We start from the raw sequence: 18,957 nt of genomic DNA on the forward strand, positions 1-18,957 counted from the left end.
TGATGAAATCCAAGTACAAGATGAGCTCAATGGGGGAAATGAATTTCTTCCTTGGACTTCAAGTGCAACAGAAGGCTGATGGAATTTTTATTAACCAATCAAAGTATGTTCAAGAGATTCTTAACAAGTTCAAGTACCAGGACTTCAAGACAGTGTCTACACCAATGGACACACATGAGAAGATGGTACCTGATGAGAAGGGGGAGCCGGTGGACCAGCATGAATATAGGGCCAAGATAGGATCACTGATGCATCTTACAGCATCTGGACCATTATTATGTTTGCTATGTGTGTCTGTGCAAGATTCCAAGCTAACCCCAAGGCCTCACATATGCTAGCAGTTAAGAGGATTTTAAGATATCTCAAAGGAAAACCAGATTTGGGGATTTGGTATCCAAAGAACCCTTCCTTTGACTTGGTGGCCTACACAGATAGTGACTATGATGGTTGCAACATGAGTAGAAAATCAACTTCAGGAGGATGCCAGTTTCTAGGGAACAGGCTGGTGTCTTGGCAATGCAAGAAGCAAACTATAGTGTCCATCTCTACTGCTGAAGCTGAGTACATTGCTGCTTCTGCCTGCTGTGCACAGGTTCTATGGATTCAGAATCAACTGCTGGATTATGGTATGAATTTCTTACTTACTCCTATTTTAATTGATAACACTGCTGTTATGTTCATTGTTAAGAATCCAGTCCAACATTCTAAGACTAAGCACATTGAGATTAGACATCATTTCATTAGGGAAGGTCGGGAAAAGGGCTTAATAGAAATGAAAAGGGTAGATACATGTAAGTCGAGCAAGGATTGTACTATGTACTCGAGTACAGGGGGAGCCAGCTGCTGTTTTGGCTGTATACTGGAGCAAGGGGGTACATTAAATTTGAAATTAAATGACAACTGTCGTGCACTAGACGACAAACGAAGGGACTGTACTACCCAAATGTTAGGTATAAAAAGGGGACTTAGAAACTTTTTCACATATTTCTTCTTCTCTCTTAAACCTAGACGCAAACCACTCTTGCTCGTGCTTTCTGTGCTTACTCGAAAACTCCGTTACTTGCTCGATTATACTTCGAATATCGCCATTAGCTCTGTTTCAACTTCGGTAAGACATCGTTATTCGATAATCGTCACGCCGAGTTCGAAACTAGGGTTTCTAATTGAAATCTCTTACTGACTGTTTACTTGATTTTGCAGGTGCGCATATTACTATGGAACAGGTTATTGAAGACGCTATTATCATCTAACTATCCTCACATATTAGTTATGCAACTTTGTGTACTGACATATTTTCTTATTTTGCTGAACTGATGGCCCTAAAATTCGAAAAGAGGCATAATATGTGCGCTCAGTTGGAGCTCGACGATGATAGCCGAGAGTTGGAGCTAATGATAAATTTTCTAAGGAACTCCAACCTGAGAGTAGCCCTCACTGAAAGCCCTACAATTTACAGAAACCATATTTTAGACTTTTGGGTCTCCGCTACTTATGTGAATGATATTAACGGGAAAAGAATTGAGGAATCTGTCCTAAACCATGACATTGAGATTACAGAGGCTTCAATACGAGCTGCATTGGAACTGAACGACAATTTTGATGCTCAACCTTCTTATTAAACCCCAAGATTGTTAAGAGTCTGTCAAGAGACAATGGGTTACCAAGGAACTGTGAAGGAGGGTCAATTTCAAAGGGGCAGTTTTCCCTTAATATACCGTTTCCTAATACATCATGTAATCCAATCCTTATCTCCAAGGAGAGGGACTTGGACTCTACTGAGCAGGGAATTGAGCACTCTAACTGTGGCCATTTTATACCAACAGTCTTTCAATATATCAAGATTCATTTTCCAAGGGTTGGTGTCAAATGCTGAGAAGGAAGTAAATCAGAGGTTCCTAATGTATCCTCGATTCTTGCAGATCTTGATAAGCAGATCGTTACCGGATCTTCAAAGGACAGGAGAAATTTTGAGATTACAAGATCCTAACATCTGCAAAAGAATGAAAGATACTCAGAGTAAATTTGTACACAATGATGATTGGGATGTTCTCCCATGGCTGCTTGTGCCAGCTTTGGGTGCAATTGATGTGCCTAGAACCCCGGGAAACAGTGATGATGAAGACGATGATGATGTAGATGATGATGATGATGATCAGAATGATGAAGGGGATAATGGTCCAGAGGGTGATAATGTTATTGTTGAAGGTGATGTTGCTCATGCCCAAGAAGTTGTTGTTGGTAATGCACCTATGATTGAACAACCTACTCTTGAAGGAGATGATGCAGATTTGGACGTAAATAAAGAAACTAATGAACCTGTTGAGGGTGAGCCTATGGATGATGATGATTTTGTGGCAAATATAGTATCCAATGTTGCTGCAACCATCCAAAAGATTACTCCACCAGACTCACCACCCCTTGAGGAATATCATGATGAAACTGACTCAATTGTGCTTAATGATGCTGATGATCATATCCTCTCCCACCTGCTACCACTGAACCAGCTTTATCTGACAATGAACCAATTCTTGACACACATGTCCCTTCACCACCAACATCCCCACTACATGATCCACTTAATACCTCACCACCTCTTTCCCAACCATCCCAACCTATTCAAGACACATACATTCCAACACCACCATCCTCCCTAGTACAAGACCAACCTGCTACTACCATTGCTCAACCAACTCATTCCACCCCCACAGACCCTGAGCCATATAAGTTACCATCTCCAGAAACAGCTGAATCTGACCCTTTCTCAGAACCTTACTTTAAGCCTACCCAAAAAACACCACCATCCAGTCCAGACATCTATGATCTTACCAATGAGAACATGAACCTGGAATTTGAAAAAATCTTGTTAAAAGAGAAGAATGCAGTTTTACAAACAAGAAACAGGGCATTGGAGGCTGCACCACAGGAAGCTCTACTGAAAATTCGAACCCTAGAGGGGCACTCTGAGGTTGAGAAGACCTCAGATGCACCAAAACAGGGGGAGAAAAATGAATGTGAAGATGCAGAGGGCCTGAAAATAATTGAAGATATGTATACCAGCACTGATGAAGAGGCTGCAGAAGTTGAAACATCAAATGCACTAAACATGATAAATCAAGGATATGAGGATGGAAATTCTGATAATGAGGGGGAGGTAGGAGAGAAGGAGACAGAAGTGGAAGAAGAGACCCCTGAGCAAATAGCCCAACGAAAAATCAAAGGCAAAGGGGTAGCTCTATCTGAAGAAGACCTTCAACCCATTCCAACCCATAAAGATAAATCTGGTGATGATATACTCTTGAAAGATAATGTGGTTGATCCAGACATAGCTGAAGTGGAATCGGTTAAAACAGCCATGAGACTAATGAATGAACATCTGGATGCAATGAATCAAAAGGCTCAAGAAGAAGATGATGAAATTCCACAAGATGTGCTTGAGGCACTGATTAAAATGAAGGAGAATGAAGAGGAGGATGAGAGAATGAGGAAGGAGGCAGATGATGCCATTAAAGCTTCTCTAGTAGCTCAAAATGCAAAACAGAATGATGAATCACAAGGGCCGATGCAAACTGAACAAGAGCCTACACCATCTGAGCCAGTCATATCTGAGATTGAGAGTGAAGAATCTGAACCAAAAACAAATAAAGAACAAGAACTGGGCTTGGGTCAAGTTAATCAAGAAGAGGATGAAACTATTGAAATATCTGCCAGCACAATGGTGAAACTGGTTATAATGAAGGATCTGATAGACATTCTAAACAAACCAGAATGGCATCATCCTAAGATAGTAATGGCTGCTAGAAAGGCACAAAGAGATTTGATTAACATGAGCAAAGAAAGAGAGTCAGTGGTTGAAGAACCAGTTGAAACCACTGAACCGGTTATTAATGAAGTTACTGAAGAGAATGATGATATCCCGGTGAAGGAGCCAGTAGTTGAAGAAATAAACATTGATGTGCCAGCAACTGAAACTGCTGAACCTGTGATCACAGAAATTGTTGGCGATGAAGTGAAGAAGACAGTAAATGAAGAACCAAGTGCCACTGAGCCAATAAAACCAGAGAATGAAGCTGAGGGGAGAGTAAAGAGGAAAGCAACATCTAAACTTGAAACACCAAAATCCAAGAGACAAAAATCAATAAAAGTGATTGTGTACAAGAGAACTTGAAGAAAGAAAAAGGGATGAATCCGTGAATGTTGAAGAACCAATAATTGGAGCACTTCATAATCTAGATAAAGAGTTTGATGAGAATGAGGATGAAGAGGGATATAAGGATGTTGAGAAGGAGGACAAAGATAAAGCTTACTTGATAAGTCTTGACTATGATTTGAAATATCTTCAAAGATTATCAAGGGAAGCCATAACCAAAGAAGCCGAAGGTTGGAGAAAAAGAGAAACTAGAAGAGAGTTCTTGATTAAAGTTGGTCACAAGCCTGCATTTCTAAACCTACAATCATTTGATGCTATTGATAAACTACACAAGAGAGCTCTTGTGGATGACAAGGCTAATCTTGTTGAAAAGACAAAGAAGAGAAAGAGGACAAGTGATGATGCTGAGTATGAATCTGTGAAGGCTAAACATAAAGACATTCAATTTTTGCAAGTCTATGGATTCGAGTACAACTCACTGATTAAGCTTTCTCTTGAAGAATTGAAGAGAAAAGTGTAGAGTGTCAAAGATTCTCATAAAATTAAAAAGAGTTCTGCTGATATTGAAAGAGAAAAGAACCTGAAAGAGCAGATGGATAAAGCGAGGATGGAAACTGAAAAGAAGAAAGCTGAGGCTAAAGAATGGTTCCAAGATCCTTAGAGAGTTCAAATTTTAAAAGAAATTGTGATGGGTAAAGGTATGACTGAAGATTAATTCAACAACATGCCTCATGAACAACTCTTAGACATATACAATCGAGAGCAAAGATTATATATGGAAACACAAAGAAGATTGGAAGAAGAGAAGAGAAATATGGAGGAATTGGATAGAGCTGAGATGCTAAGTGCCCTACACAAGAAAGGTGTGAGTATGGGAAGATTGATTGCTCAAGCTGAATAAACAATTAAGAGATGGTATGCAAAGGAGGGGCTTGATAAGACAAAGAAGACTCAACAAGGAAGCACAAGCCGAACACCCTTGAGGTCTGGATTGTGAGGCCTGAGCAACCAAGGAATTTAAATCTGCCCACACATCTCTTCTATGATAAAAGATCCAAGACCTTAAGGGTGATCACTGAGGATAAGGAAGAAACTCTGATCATTTTCAGGGATGATTTGAGAGATTTTACTAAAGAACAATTGACAAAGATGGCTGAGTTGAAACTATATGACAATCAAAACAGAAACAAACGATCTAGACAACAAAGGAATGACCTCTCAAAATTCATCAAGGAACAATCAGAGAGAGGGTTTCCATTCCTAAATCAGAAGAAAAGAACAATACACAACCAAGCTGAGAAGGAGAGAAGGAGAAAAAGGATTAATGAAGTACACACACTTGAACTCTCTCTATTTGACACCAGCAAGAGGAAAGCTCAAGCAAGCAGCTCACATGGCAAAAGAAAGACTCTAAAGGAGTGCTTGGCTATAAGGCAGGAGATGAGAGAACCAAATTCAGTGGTACAACACAATGGAAGAATCACCTTCATCACTTACAACCAGCATAATGATTCAATCTCTTTAAGGAATGAATTGGGTATAACAATTGTTGTGATCCGATATGATGGAGATCTTCAATTCATGCATCCTAAGACCTCTAAGACATAATAGATGCTGAGTTTCCAGTTGATTCCCCTGATGCTGTTGAACTTGACATGATCAAGCAGAAGGTCGCCCTTGTCAAACTGAAGAAAGAAAAAGCTAACACAAGGAGCATGAGGAGAAGATAACAGAATGGAGCTTGATGATGATTAATTTTATTTTTGTTTATGTTTGTAGTTTTGTTCAATTTGTATTTTGATTTGTAAACATATGATATGTAATGCCCAAGTGGCAGAATTCCTATATGTAATGAAATGGCATGTTCTTGAATGACTTATCTTTGATATCTGATACATGTGTAACTCTATGTAGGTGTGTTTTGGTGCATCTGAGCTTGTTCCAATCTAGGGGGAGATTGTTGGGTCGGATTTTCTATAAGGAAGATTGGAATCTTCTCAACCTCCTCTGGAAATAGCTAAGTATGGACTTCGAGCAAACCTAGACGATCGAGCATAGTTTTACTACTTCGAGCAAGGTCTTCAGAACCTTAAATGGTTAATTCTTATAAGTGTTAAAGCTTCAAGCAAGCTATACTTCAAAGAGCAAGAGTATTCTTCTATCGAGCATGGATTGCCAATCGAGCAAACAGCTTGATCATACAGGTTTTAACCAAGTGTTACGAGTACAGGATGGTCGAGCACATGGGGACAAGCATGGATGTAATAAGAAGATTTCATGTGATCAAAGCAAGGACTTCGAGCACAGTTCAACTTCCCGAGAAAGATTTACATCCGAGCATGCTAAAGATTGTTCAATAAGTCTAAGGACAAGGCTGAAGACATCAAGAAGAATGAGCTTGCTCGATGGACTAGTTCGAGCAAAGTAAGGATTGGTCAAAAGGAATGAAGCTTGCTAGAGGAGAAGATCTTCACTGAAGAAATTCTAAGTAAAGTATGCTCGAGGACATTCATCAAGTATACCCTGCATACCGAGTCTGCTCGAGCAAGCGACAAACCTTGCTCGAAGACTCTTACACTTGTATTTATTTTGTCTTTCATTATGTTATGATTAGGAACTTCTAGAAGGAATGTCAGTGTCTATAAATAGGGTCCTAGGTTTCCATTTAGGAAACGGATAACGACGCACACAATACGAGAAACATTTCAAAAGGAATATTCTATTTGTTTCCTCGTACAGCCGCCGCCGTCACACACGAAACCCTAGACATTCCTTTCACTATTGTATTAAATGATATATTAAATGCAGTGAATCTTTGTCTTTGATTGTGTTCTTATTGATTATCCATTATCGTTTTGTGTTTGCTATATCACACATTCGTTCCCACTTGTTGGATATCATGATTCCGCCGGGATATTCAATAGGCCTTTGGGTAACTGAGTCAGTGTGTTCTTGTCAACCTTTCTTAAGGATTGCACCCGACTCCCGGTCCTGACAAGAATCAATTATCATGAAACTTTGAAAAGAAAAATCCAAACTCATTAAGCAACACATGTATTAATAATATAGTAAATTAGAATATGTTGAATATAATTAAGTTGAAATTAATTTAATTTAATTTTGAATTATTTTATTAGCAACAAATTATGAGAATGTTTGTTATTTATGGAAAAAGTTATTGTTTTAATAGTATACTAGGCTATTGACCCGTGTACGACACGGGCGGAAATATAGAAATCGTCAAGTAATATATATATATAATTTCAAACGATAATTTATTTTTTAACATATTTTTTGAGACAGCAACATGATTTTCTAATTGCAATTCATATTTATACACAAACAAAGTATTTAAATACATAAACTTACAAATAATAACTTTACATAGAAGAATGCTTACGAAGAAAATTTAAAACTTTAAAGCATAAACTTAATAAACTTTTAAAAAAATAATATTAACAGAAAACAAACAAACTTCACTAACATTAGTCTAGAAGCAAACAAATCAGAAAATAAGCATCCATGAAAGATTCCTGATAAGCATCCAAAAATTGTTCAAGCTAACTTTTTTTCCTAAACTTGCAACACAGTTAATGACATAAACAATTAAACATTCATATACCAATCTAACAAACATAGTGACCAACTGATTACGAAAACTGTTTTTACATTTCATGTGAAAAAGTCTTGCACCCTAATAAACTAAAGTACATCCAAAGTGCATTTAAAAACATAATCAAACAAAACCTATTTTTAAATGACATGTTTTGACCAAAATCAAATCGTTGCGTTTTGAGAATGACCCATTTTAGCTCGAACCAAATCGATATCTTCTAAAATTGACCCGTTATGACCCGAAACAAATCAATAATATTTTAAAAAGACCTGTTGAAACCCGAACGAAATCAATACATTTTTATATTGATCCGTTGACCAGAACTAATTTATGCCCTTTTAAAATGACCCATTTTGCCCCAAGATAAAACAAATCGAAACATTTATAAAATGACTCATTTTCATAAATGAAAATTGAAATAACCCACACTTAAAGACTAAGAAAAAAAATGAAGGGTAACACATAGAACGTTCTTAGCTTTTGGAATCCTTTATACCAAATGACAATTCATTATTATTGGTTTTGAAGATCCAAAACAAATATAAAGATTCAATGACTTCAACCCACTTGGAAGTTGAAACTCATATGAACCTTTCACTTAATTTGTGAACCCTTCATATTCTTTCATTTATCAACAGGCACTAAAACCAAACACCAAACAAACTAAATATAAATTGAAACGAAATTAAATTGAAAAAAAACTTAAGTAAAACCAAAACCGAAAACCTAAATAAAACCAAATACCAATAAAACTAAAGTAAAACCAAAATGAAACTGAAAAACTAAAACCGATAAATCTGAAACCGAACCAAAAACAAAAACTGTAAAAACCAAAACGAAAAACTGAATAAAGTTAAACCCACTTAAAACAAAACTAAAAAAAAACCAAAATTGAACCGAAATGAAATAACTTTATAAAAACTAAACCGAACAAAAACCAAAAGACAAAATGAAACCAAAATAAAAAAATAACTACCATGAAATTTTGAAAAGAAAAACTCAAACTAATTAAGGAACACATGTATTATTATTATAATATTAGATTAGAATATGTTGAATTTAATTAGGTTGAATGTAATTTAATATAATTTTAAATTATTTTAATAGAAAGAAATTATGAGAATGTATATTATTTATGGAAAGACTTATTGCTTTAACAGTATAGTAGATAGTAGAAGTAGATAATAACTAGGTTATTGGCCCGTGTTTGACACGGGTGGAAATATAGATAACGTTAATTAAACACACACATATATGTGTGTGTGTGTATTATTATATTTTAGCAAATGTAATAATAATTTGTGCAGGTGTGTTATCGAACTAATAGTAATTATTGGTACTACACGAGGGGAAATGCAGGAATCATAAAACGAACATATATATAAAGATGTATACATGTTTTAAGATTATTGTTACTTCATATAAAACGTGAATGATTTGTATTATATGATTTTAGAAGTAATCAATTATTTTATTTGTATAACTGAAAACTACAAATATCGAATTAATTTCGTTTCAATTTATATGAGAATGCTACGTTGGATGGAGGTAGCAGAAATGAGAATTCTACGTTGGATGTGTGGGCACACAAGGCTAGACCGAATAAGAAACGTTGTGTTTCGCGAGAGATTAGGGGTGGCGAACATAGCAGACAAGATAAGAGAGTGGAGATTGAGATGGTTTGGACATGTAAAGAGAAGACAGACGACGAATCATGTTAGATCCGTAGAAAACATTACTATAGAGGGGAGGAGGGGTAGAGGACAACCGAAATTGATTTGGGATGAGAGGATTAGGCATGATTTGATAGACCTAAACCACTCCGAGGACATGGTTGAGGATAGGAATTCGTGGAGAAGTAGAATTAAAGTTAAGGATTTTTAGAGAGAATTGAATACCTTAGGGCTTAGACTTAACTTATTTAGGTCACATACCATAATGGTATTTCCCTTACATATATTATTATTATTATTATTATAATTATTATTAGCTTTTATATAGCTGTTAAACTGTGATCTTATTATTAATATTATTATAATTAGTAGTAGTTTTTATATAACTGTTAAACTTTGATTTCCTTTATTTTGCTTCATATACATGTACTTAGAGCCGAGGGTCTCTCTGGAAGCCACCTCTTTATTCCTTTGGATAGAGGTACGGTGTGCCTACATCCCACCCTCCCCAGACCCTACTTATAGCTTTGCTGTCAGTGGGATTTTACTGGGCATGATTGATTGATTGATTGATATAACTGAAAACTATTAAAATATTAAACATAATCACAGGACAAAACATGAAACGACAAAGATTATACATGTACTTATTAGGAACAATTTTTGCATTTTTCATTTCACTAAGTAACACTATATAAATAATCAAACTAAGCATGGTAACATGAATACATGTTAATCTTAAATAACCTTTAAAGCGTCCTTAACATATAAACATCTATCATAACATTAACACACCCTTGACACTTGACAGTTGACATATCAAATTAACCATTAAAACATTATTAAAACTTAAACAACCACAACAAACTTCCAAAAGTATTTTTGTTCCATCCTTTGCACAAAATTCATTAGCACAAATCGTAAAGAGAACTCAATTCATCATAAATTTTTTAACACCATATATGTTGAACAAAACATGATTTTTCAAAGTAAAATATAAATATTTCATATACAATTGAATTTTCAATTCAAAAAACTCGGTCACATATCCTATCATTAAACTACTTGTCCATTTAGATCTTGCTCAAAATCACCATACCTTGAATTAGTGAAAACATGAATATTCAAGAATAACCAACTGAGATTTAATTCTTCTTCATGAACTCTCGCCACCCATTTATGAAAAAAAATGGTCACCGGCGTTTTCAACCTATGAATATCAAACGGTAAAACATGTAATTAAAAAAATAAAAGTAAAAACAAATGAAAAAAGAAGACTTTAAGAGTGTATGCTCTTGTTTCAAATTAAGGTTCCTTATTTGTTTAGGGGTTTTTTTATTAAATTAAATAAGAAACATAATTGTTTCTTATTAAATAAGAAACAATGAAACATAAATGAATTTTTTTTTAAATTATTTAATTGTGAAGAAAATTAAAAGAGTTGTTATATATGAAAGCAATAGATTAGACAAATAAGAAAAAGCCGATAAACTCAATTGATTTAAGGGTAATAATAATAATAATAATAATAATAATAATTTTAATTCTCTCTCCCAAAGTAACCCTCGTCATTCTTCTTCACCCAGCAAACAATTCACGAATCTTCGTTTGTTTTTTCTCTCATCTCATCGATCACATCCACAGCCCTTTTCTTCAACATCTATCTGTGTCTCATGATAGATTAGATTAGATTAAATAAACATCTTTCTTCATACCCTCCTTCCTTGTTCTTTTCAGTCAGCGTCCCAATCGTACACATACAGACATGGCAGATTACTCAAAGGAAGACTTTTTACACCTGTTCAAGAAACTTGGGGCTTATTTATCCGACAAGATTCTAAATACCCAGGTACCAATTTCTTTACATTTCATCTTCAATTATTAATATCCGCTTGCCCACCAAGTGTTCGACGAAATGTTTCTGTGAAGTGTTTTTTCAAGATCTGCAATTTATGAGTTAATTGGGTTGAGGGTTTATGTTTTGATGATTGGAAATCTTTGTTGATATGATTAAGTTAGGGTTAGTGTTGACAGCACAGCAGTCATGAGATGAAAGCTTGTTGCCACTGCAACATAGTACCAAGTTAAGATCCAAACTTGTAGAATTTAGTAAAAAGCAGAATACTTCAATTCTATTGATTAAGATTTATTATGTTAGATAATTAGATAATCCTTCAGAAGGGTAAGCTAGGCTGTGAGTACTTCTGTAACGGTATCTTATGGTTACCAAAATGAAACTTTAGATTGTTTAAGTATGAATCAGATGTTCTGTAAATGTTGAAGAAGCTTGCAATTGATACTTCTAGATATAAACAGGTGACGTGATTGGCGTGATTCTTGTTGGTCCAAAGGTTATTGCTTTCTTAAAAAGAACGTTGTCTTTACAATCATCATATACAGAGAGCCATTTGCTGTTTTGATTTTTTTTTGGCTCTTCTTGTTCATTTTTATGAAAACTGCTACAATTATATAATTATTGGTGGCTCAAGAAAAATTGCAGCGTTTTTATTATGGTAGAATTTCGAGCTAAACTTGTTAGTTTGCCTGTTATCATCCAAATTGCTGATGGTATTGTTTTGGGTCAGCGTAATTTACTATGTTATCATCAATGGGCATGCTCTAACTGACGTTGATGACCAAGTCAAAGATCTTACAATCTTATTGAATTTAGTTAAATCTCCAGTTTAACATGTGCTACAACTGTTGCGTAATGTATTAAATTAGTAACTTACAATGACTAATATAATAAAATTGTAAAAAGAATGTAGATTTGCTGATTAATTGACTAAATTCAAAAGTGGCTTAAGAAATTCAATCACCTTGAAGTTGATACAACGGAAATAATCAGAAGATTGGGTAGCTTGAACACTGTTGATCTGAACAAGTAATTAAAGAACTATATCGAAACCTGTTTTAACCAGGAAGAGAAGAAAAAAACATTTTAACACAGATACTTAATATCATTAAGTAGTAGTTCGTTGCTTCATAATTACATATATGAAAGCCAAACAACCAAGTAAAAAGATTGTTATTTTGTCTGTGGGATTATTGCAACACATAATGTGAAAGTAGAAGTGCTTTAAGCTTTGCTGGTGCAAGAAGTGAACAACCTGAAAAGACTAACATTATACTAAAATGGCTCCCCAATATTATGGTTTCTATTTATTACTTCAAATATATTACAGTTTTTTTCTATTGTAACAAATATTTCGCGTGAATCCTTAATGAGGTAAGGATTGAAAATGTTGATAAGAGAAATCAGAAATGTTATATAAGCACGCATAGGACTTTGAAAATTAGCACACATGCGAAAATAAGAGTAATCAGAAATCTTGATATTCTTTATGAGGTGATTTAAATATGTTGACTCAGTGTGGTGATATTAGCATCACATTTTCTAATTATTGATAACCGAAAGTGATACATCTCAAGTACCTATTTCTCTCTTTTCTTGTCATGAAGGGTTAAAATTCTCAAGCAAGAATGATATGTTGTGTACAAATCGCCTTCTATTTTTTCAGCAAACGATCTCCTAAATCATTTTTATTTGGGGTTTTAGATTGTTGTTGTAGCATGTTGTTTTCTATTCACGATTAATACATTGGCTGCCTATGGAAGTTTTTAAATAGGTCAAAATGTGTTAGCATGTCAAATGTGTAAGGTTTTTATGATCTAGTTTAAAGCAATATTTGAACATCTTGAAATCTTGTTGCAGGATATACGGTCTGTGTGGGCCATAGCAGGACTTGCTGTTGCAGTTATTTTTACATGGAGACTTTTCAGGACACCCACTGTACCTCAAAGAAGACAACCTAAACGTCAACCACATGCACCTAGCACTTCTGGAGTCAACAGTAGTCAAACTGACTCAACTTTGTTTCCGCCAGGTGTTACTTCAACTTCTGAAGATTCAAGAGCACAAACTGCTATCGATGACTTTTTTCAGCCCATAAAGGTGAACGGAAAATCCTATAATCTGAAATTTCGAAATCATTTGCTTCATAGTCATGTTTTTTTACTTGTTTTATTGTTGTTGCAGCCTACTTTAGGTCAAATAGTCAGACAAAGATTAAGCGATGGAAGAAAGGTATGTTCTAGTAAGAACTTATTTTTTTAGTACACGTTGAAACAAGACAGGTTGGTTTGTGTTGACACAGAAAAACTTTTTTTGTTCATTTACTTAAAAATATATAAGTAGTTGGTGTGTTATTTATGATTCCTGAAATTATGTTATTACAATAGTAATATACTTTTAAAGGCTATTTTCAGTTGTCATTCTAGTGGTACAAGCTTGTAATTTGCATTTTTAGTTAGTTTCTGGAGTGAGTTTATAACATGTTTATAAAATGGGGGTTTAAGACATAGTAAAAATGTATAATTATCTTTGGATATTCCAATATTGCTAACTATCGATCTTTCAACCAAAGTAGCCATTTCAAAGATATAGGTGAATCACTTTTGTTTAGTTAATACTTCTTACATTTTGTATCTTAAAACACTGAAACTTAAAACTAATATGCATTTCATATCGCAAACTTAGTAAAGCATAAATCCTGAGTTTGAAATAAGCAACACGCCAACACCAAATCAAAACCCAACCGAAATGCATGAGTGGGATTTTGTAATTCTGAAACATGAAAGTGTTTACTTGTATTTTTTTTATAGTAATACATGATTTTTCTTTTTTTATTTAAATGGTTGAAATTACTTATTTGTCATATTTTTTTCTCGAGAAATAGAAAGATTTTTAAAAATAAAAAGTATCACCTAGATATGTTAGCATCTGAAGATATTGGCAGTACTGTAAAGGGATGCACTGAGAGAGGGTAATTTGGTCATTTTAACCAGTCCTTTGTAACCATCCTAGGCACATAATGTTTTTCATTTTTCATGGTTTTTGTGTAGGTAACTTGCCGTTTGCTTGGCGTTATACTAGAAGAAAACACTCCAGAAGAGCTTCAGGTGGTTGCATTGTTTCCTCCCTTTTTATTTCGCATATATTGATAAACGTGTGAATTTCGACCCATTTTCTTTCAGATGGGTCAATTTGGTTGTATTGTATCTCTAATGGGTTAAACCCTTTATCCAACCCTACCCTTTTAAAATGTTACCTCCTTTGACCCGTTGCCCATTTCAACAGGCCCGTTCATTTTGCAAATTTTACTTATTGCTATTGGAGGTTGACTCGCTTGACTAATTTTGTTTTGTAGAAGCAAGCAACTGTGAAATCCTCTGTTTTGGATGCTCTGCTGGAGATCACAAAGTTTTGTGACCTTTATCTCATGGAAACAGTTCTGGATGACGAAAGCGAAGTATGTGTATTATTTCTTATTTTATATTGATTTATTATAATATATCCTTGAACTTGTGGGCCTGGTGCAAGAAGAAAAGGAAACACTTTATTCAAATGAACCACATCATTAGATAAAATTACAAAATATAAATAAATTATGTATACTATCGAGGAAAAATCACGTTAACAAGTATTTGTTGCTATTTTCTATTTGCAGAAAAATGTTTTAATGGCATTGGAAAATGCTGGGATATTTACATCCAGTGGCTTGGTCAAGGACAAGGTAAAACCAATTAATAACCAGAGTTGACTTTTTGAATCCGGTAGGTCAAACTCTTAACAGAATTGAAGTCAAAGGGCGGGCCATTTGACTTTCAAAAGTCAAAATTAGACTTCGTTTCAGACAGGATACGAATACACATTAGGCAACATTCAACCCGTTTCACATTAGCTGATTCATACATTTGACCCGTTTGACTCATAATCCGTGAAGTACTTAAATAAATGGGTTAAAAATTAAAATTGTCACCTGCTTATTAGCTATTTGTGGGCAATTGTAGGTACTTTTCTGCAGCACAGATATTGGACGAACATCTTTTGTTCGCCAGCTGGAGCCCGATTGGCACATAGACTCGAGCCGAGAAATTGTTACTCAATTATCGGTACGCACTCCATTTTTTATTTCAATTAACATAAATTATTCATGGGTCATTATATATCATACTAATTCAAACTGTTGTACTAAAATCCATATAGAGGTTCATCAAGTATCAGCTTTACGTCTCAGCCATAAAAACGGAGCGAATTGCGTCTAATGTTTTCAGTTCTTCATCCTTGGAACAGTTTTTCAACGTTTGACTTTGTGGAAACTGGTCCAACTGTCTCAGATGGTTTTTAGTATTTGACGACCTTATGATGTTATGATCATAACCTTAGGCCATGTGAGGCTTGATTTTGTACAATGTATTTGGTCAAAATTACCATGATTGTAGGGTTTCATGTTTGTGGTCTGTGCAGTCTGTGTTACAGTCAGATTAAAAAAAAAAGAAAAAACTTGGTTGTTGCTAGACTTTGTTGCCATTTTAGATGTTGTAAGAATTTGTAGCTATTGATCTTTATCTGGTGTTGGTTATTAATAGTAAACTCTAATGTCAACTTGTCAAATTCAAGGCTATTATGTGATATTTTGACTGCTCTTGTGTTTGAAATCACGAGACCAATAAAATTTTCTAATGACAAATGGTATCTTTTTCAAAAGGCTTCTGTCGTCGTAATGGCAGCGGTGTGTATTTCAAAGGGTCATAATACAATAAATACAATAAATTATTTGTATATAAGTTACTAGCTATTGAATCCGTGTATTATACGGGATTTGTCTGTGTAAATTAATACAATAAATTATTTTAAAACAGACCATTTCTTTAAAAATTTTAAAAGTAAACCTAAGAACATGATTACGAATACTTCTTTGTACAAAATATTTGACATAGTATTGATAACTTTGATTAGAGTCTGCTTGCCACTCTGCCTAAACAAATTTTGACTCGAACTGTTTAGACGAAAACCAAAAAGTTGAGCGTTTCAACCTACCTATCTTGACCATAACCAAATTTAGTTTTTAATTTGGCCCAATTTGACCTAGCTCATTTTCACACAAATCCGTTCTGAAGAAACCTAGTATGAACCGAACTTGTTTTTGAGCTAAACAAAATTGTTTTTTTAATTGACTCGTTTTGATTTGAACTCATTTTCACTCAAACCAGCTGTGACCTACAATTCATGTCTCATTGACTCATTCAGTAGAAAATACATAGGAAGCTCATTCCTTTTATGCTATACGAACATTCAAAATCCCTTTACCTAACATAATATACAAGCCTTATGCCGTAATATCCCATATAAAATCATATAACCTGATTAAACATGAAAAATCACAATTTTAATATGTTATGGAAAAACTCTAATCTCTATAATAGTTTTATGGTAACAAACTCAACTCACCATCTATAATGGTTTATATACAATAGGTGATATATCTGATTCAAACATAACACAAATTACCCCTTAAAACATGCATCAATTACTTAATATCTCAATATTGTATTTAAAAGCTCAAAACAGCATTCACAAATCAATCATTAACAACCATAATAAACTCAAATATCAATGTTTTACTAAAGATTTCATAATTATCCAAAAATATCATATCATCACTTGATAACATTGATACGTGTAACAAATTTGTTTAATATTAATGCCATAAAGTTTATGATAATGGATGTCCACGGATTATCCATTGACAGCATTGATATGTGTAACAAAATTATTAGGTGAGTGAACAATCGTGTAACGCCAAACAATGTTGTTTGCAAACTATGTAATATAAACTATAAGCAGACTCTCTTCCAACTAAATAACCGTGTAACCTCAAATAGTTTTCTACAAATTGTAAGATTAAAAACATTATATTTATTCAACGAAATTTTAAATACATACATAATAAAATATCTATTTAAACACAGGTCACTAATTATTATATGATAATTGTTCATAAATTATTTATTAACTAATTTAATCATTCAATATTTGATTTTAAACTTATTAATCATATTCAATAGTTTATATGTTTTTTTAAAAAATCATGGTGAAACTTTCTATATCTAATAGTAAAATTAGATGTAATGGGCTAGTAAAAGTTAGTGTGATATAAATCACATTAAGGTAATGTTTGGTATGAAGTAATGATAGGTGGAATGGAATGGATCATTCCAAAGGAATGAAATAAAACATGTTTGGTTGGCATTAATCAATTGCAACACTGCGAAAATTTCCAACTTAAGTTTGTGCCAAAAATGTCAGGGACTTAAAATGAAAAATCTGGACAATTTGATTCTTCGTGCGACGCGAAGAAACTGGTTGATACCCTTCGCGCTACGCAAAGTGTTGGCACACAATTCAAGGTTTTGGCATGTTCGCGCTACGCGAAGTAAATGGATAAGGCAACTTCTCGCGACGCGAAACCACGATAAGTAATTGGGGACACGTGTCCAACCACGTGTCAACACGTGGCATCACGAGATGCCGCCACGTGTAAAATGGCGGCTGAAGGCGGTTCGCGCGACGCGAAAATGCTCAGATTTCACCTTGAAGCATTTTGACACCAAAATTCACTCTCACTTTCACATACTTAGTATTGGGAAGCATGCTCGATCTCCATGAAGTTCCGAGACCCTGTTTTCTCGTGATTCGTGCAAGTAGAGGAGCCCTGACGCTTTGTAGTTCGGTTAAGCGAGTTAGATGCAAGGTTCTGCCAATCAAGCAATCACTCTGCCTTAGTATTAGCATTCCCGTATACTCACTAAGGTAGGATCTAAGTTTACGTTATTTCCAATGACATTTTAATAGCTTAGGCTCAGTCAAAGCTATGGCCTTTAACATTGAAATGATATTCAAAGCATTCACAAACAGTTTTCAATAAACATTACTTTTATAAAGATAATGTTATACAAAATTATATTTCGAAGAGCATGTAGTAACTGGAAGGGGGATATCATTAGTAGACTTTTCTTGCCTAAGGTAAGTAATTCGTACACATTCCAATCAACTGCGGGACCCGTTTACTTATCTGGAGAAGTTTGCCAATGTGATAGACTCTATTAGGCCAAAGCATGCTATACCAAACGTCACACAAACATAAACATGATTTCAAACATTCACAAACCTAATCAAGGTTAAAACCAAACTCAAGGTCTGCAGTCTAATCAAGAAACACCATCAAGGTGATCATTCAAACCTATTTGTTTCTAGGCTAACAATCATTTACAATCAAGAAGGTTTATAAAGCAATCACACCGACAGTAAAGGTGAATACGTTAAACCTTTGCAAACATTCAAACATATTTATATTCTATAAGATAGACGTGTTGTTTGTCTTATAAAGCCAGCCAAACGTTTACATGAGATTACGTGATCTCTAAAACGTTATAATACAAATTAGAGAATAAAAAAAAACTCAGGCCGAATACACATGTGTCTGGATCCAAACATAACTGTTAAGCCTATACAGTCAAAGGCTACGTTGTCGCGGGCTAACGGCCATATTTAAGTTTTCCGGAATGGGCTACGTGGCTCGGAGACTTGTGTGTGTGTAGGGCAGTGTTACAAATACCGAGTATAGTAAGATATCTGCTTAACTTGTCAAGAAAATTATATTTGTATTACAATTGTT

General features: G+C 34.5%; 1 protein-coding gene across 2 annotated transcripts; it reads left to right on the forward strand.

Annotated features, from left to right (window-relative positions):
• The first annotated feature begins 11,186 nt into the window (after positions 1-11,186).
• On the forward strand, positions 11,187-15,770 carry LOC143529164 (peroxisome biogenesis protein 22-like). 2 transcript variants are annotated; one of them, XM_077025008.1, is made up of 8 exons: positions 11,187-11,285; positions 13,152-13,391; positions 13,476-13,523; positions 14,342-14,401; positions 14,647-14,748; positions 14,947-15,012; positions 15,290-15,391; positions 15,486-15,770. In XM_077025008.1, the coding sequence occupies exons 1-8, from the start codon at positions 11,202-11,204 to the stop codon at positions 15,585-15,587; spliced, it is 804 nt and encodes a 267-aa protein (XP_076881123.1). In that variant the 5' UTR covers positions 11,187-11,201; the 3' UTR covers positions 15,588-15,770. The 2 variants fall into 2 exon arrangements, with proteins under 2 accessions (XP_076881123.1, XP_076881124.1); XM_077025009.1 differs by having other exon boundaries at positions 14,342-14,398; positions 15,486-15,768.
• The last annotated feature ends 3,187 nt before the right edge of the window (positions 15,771-18,957 follow it).

Source organism: Bidens hawaiensis, unplaced genomic scaffold, assembly GCF_021521415.1.
Source record: "Bidens hawaiensis isolate Kalapana, Puna unplaced genomic scaffold, B.hawaiensis_p1.1 tig00008513_1, whole genome shotgun sequence".
NCBI lineage: Eukaryota > Viridiplantae > Streptophyta > Magnoliopsida > Asterales > Asteraceae > Bidens > Bidens hawaiensis.

What these genes read in the sequence shown, in the direction of transcription:
- LOC143529164 (XM_077025008.1), top strand. Translation starts at nt 11,202, where the DNA reads ATGGCAGATTACTCAAAGGAAGACTTTTTACACCTGTTCAAGAAACTT. An exon ending in GATTAAGCGATGGAAGAAAG is followed by an intron (nt 13,524 to 14,341) that starts GTATGTTCTAGT and finishes GTTTTTGTGTAG; the next exon opens with GTAACTTGCCGTTTGCTTGG. An exon ending in AAATTGTTACTCAATTATCG is followed by an intron (nt 15,392 to 15,485) that starts GTACGCACTCCA and finishes AAATCCATATAG; the next exon opens with AGGTTCATCAAGTATCAGCT.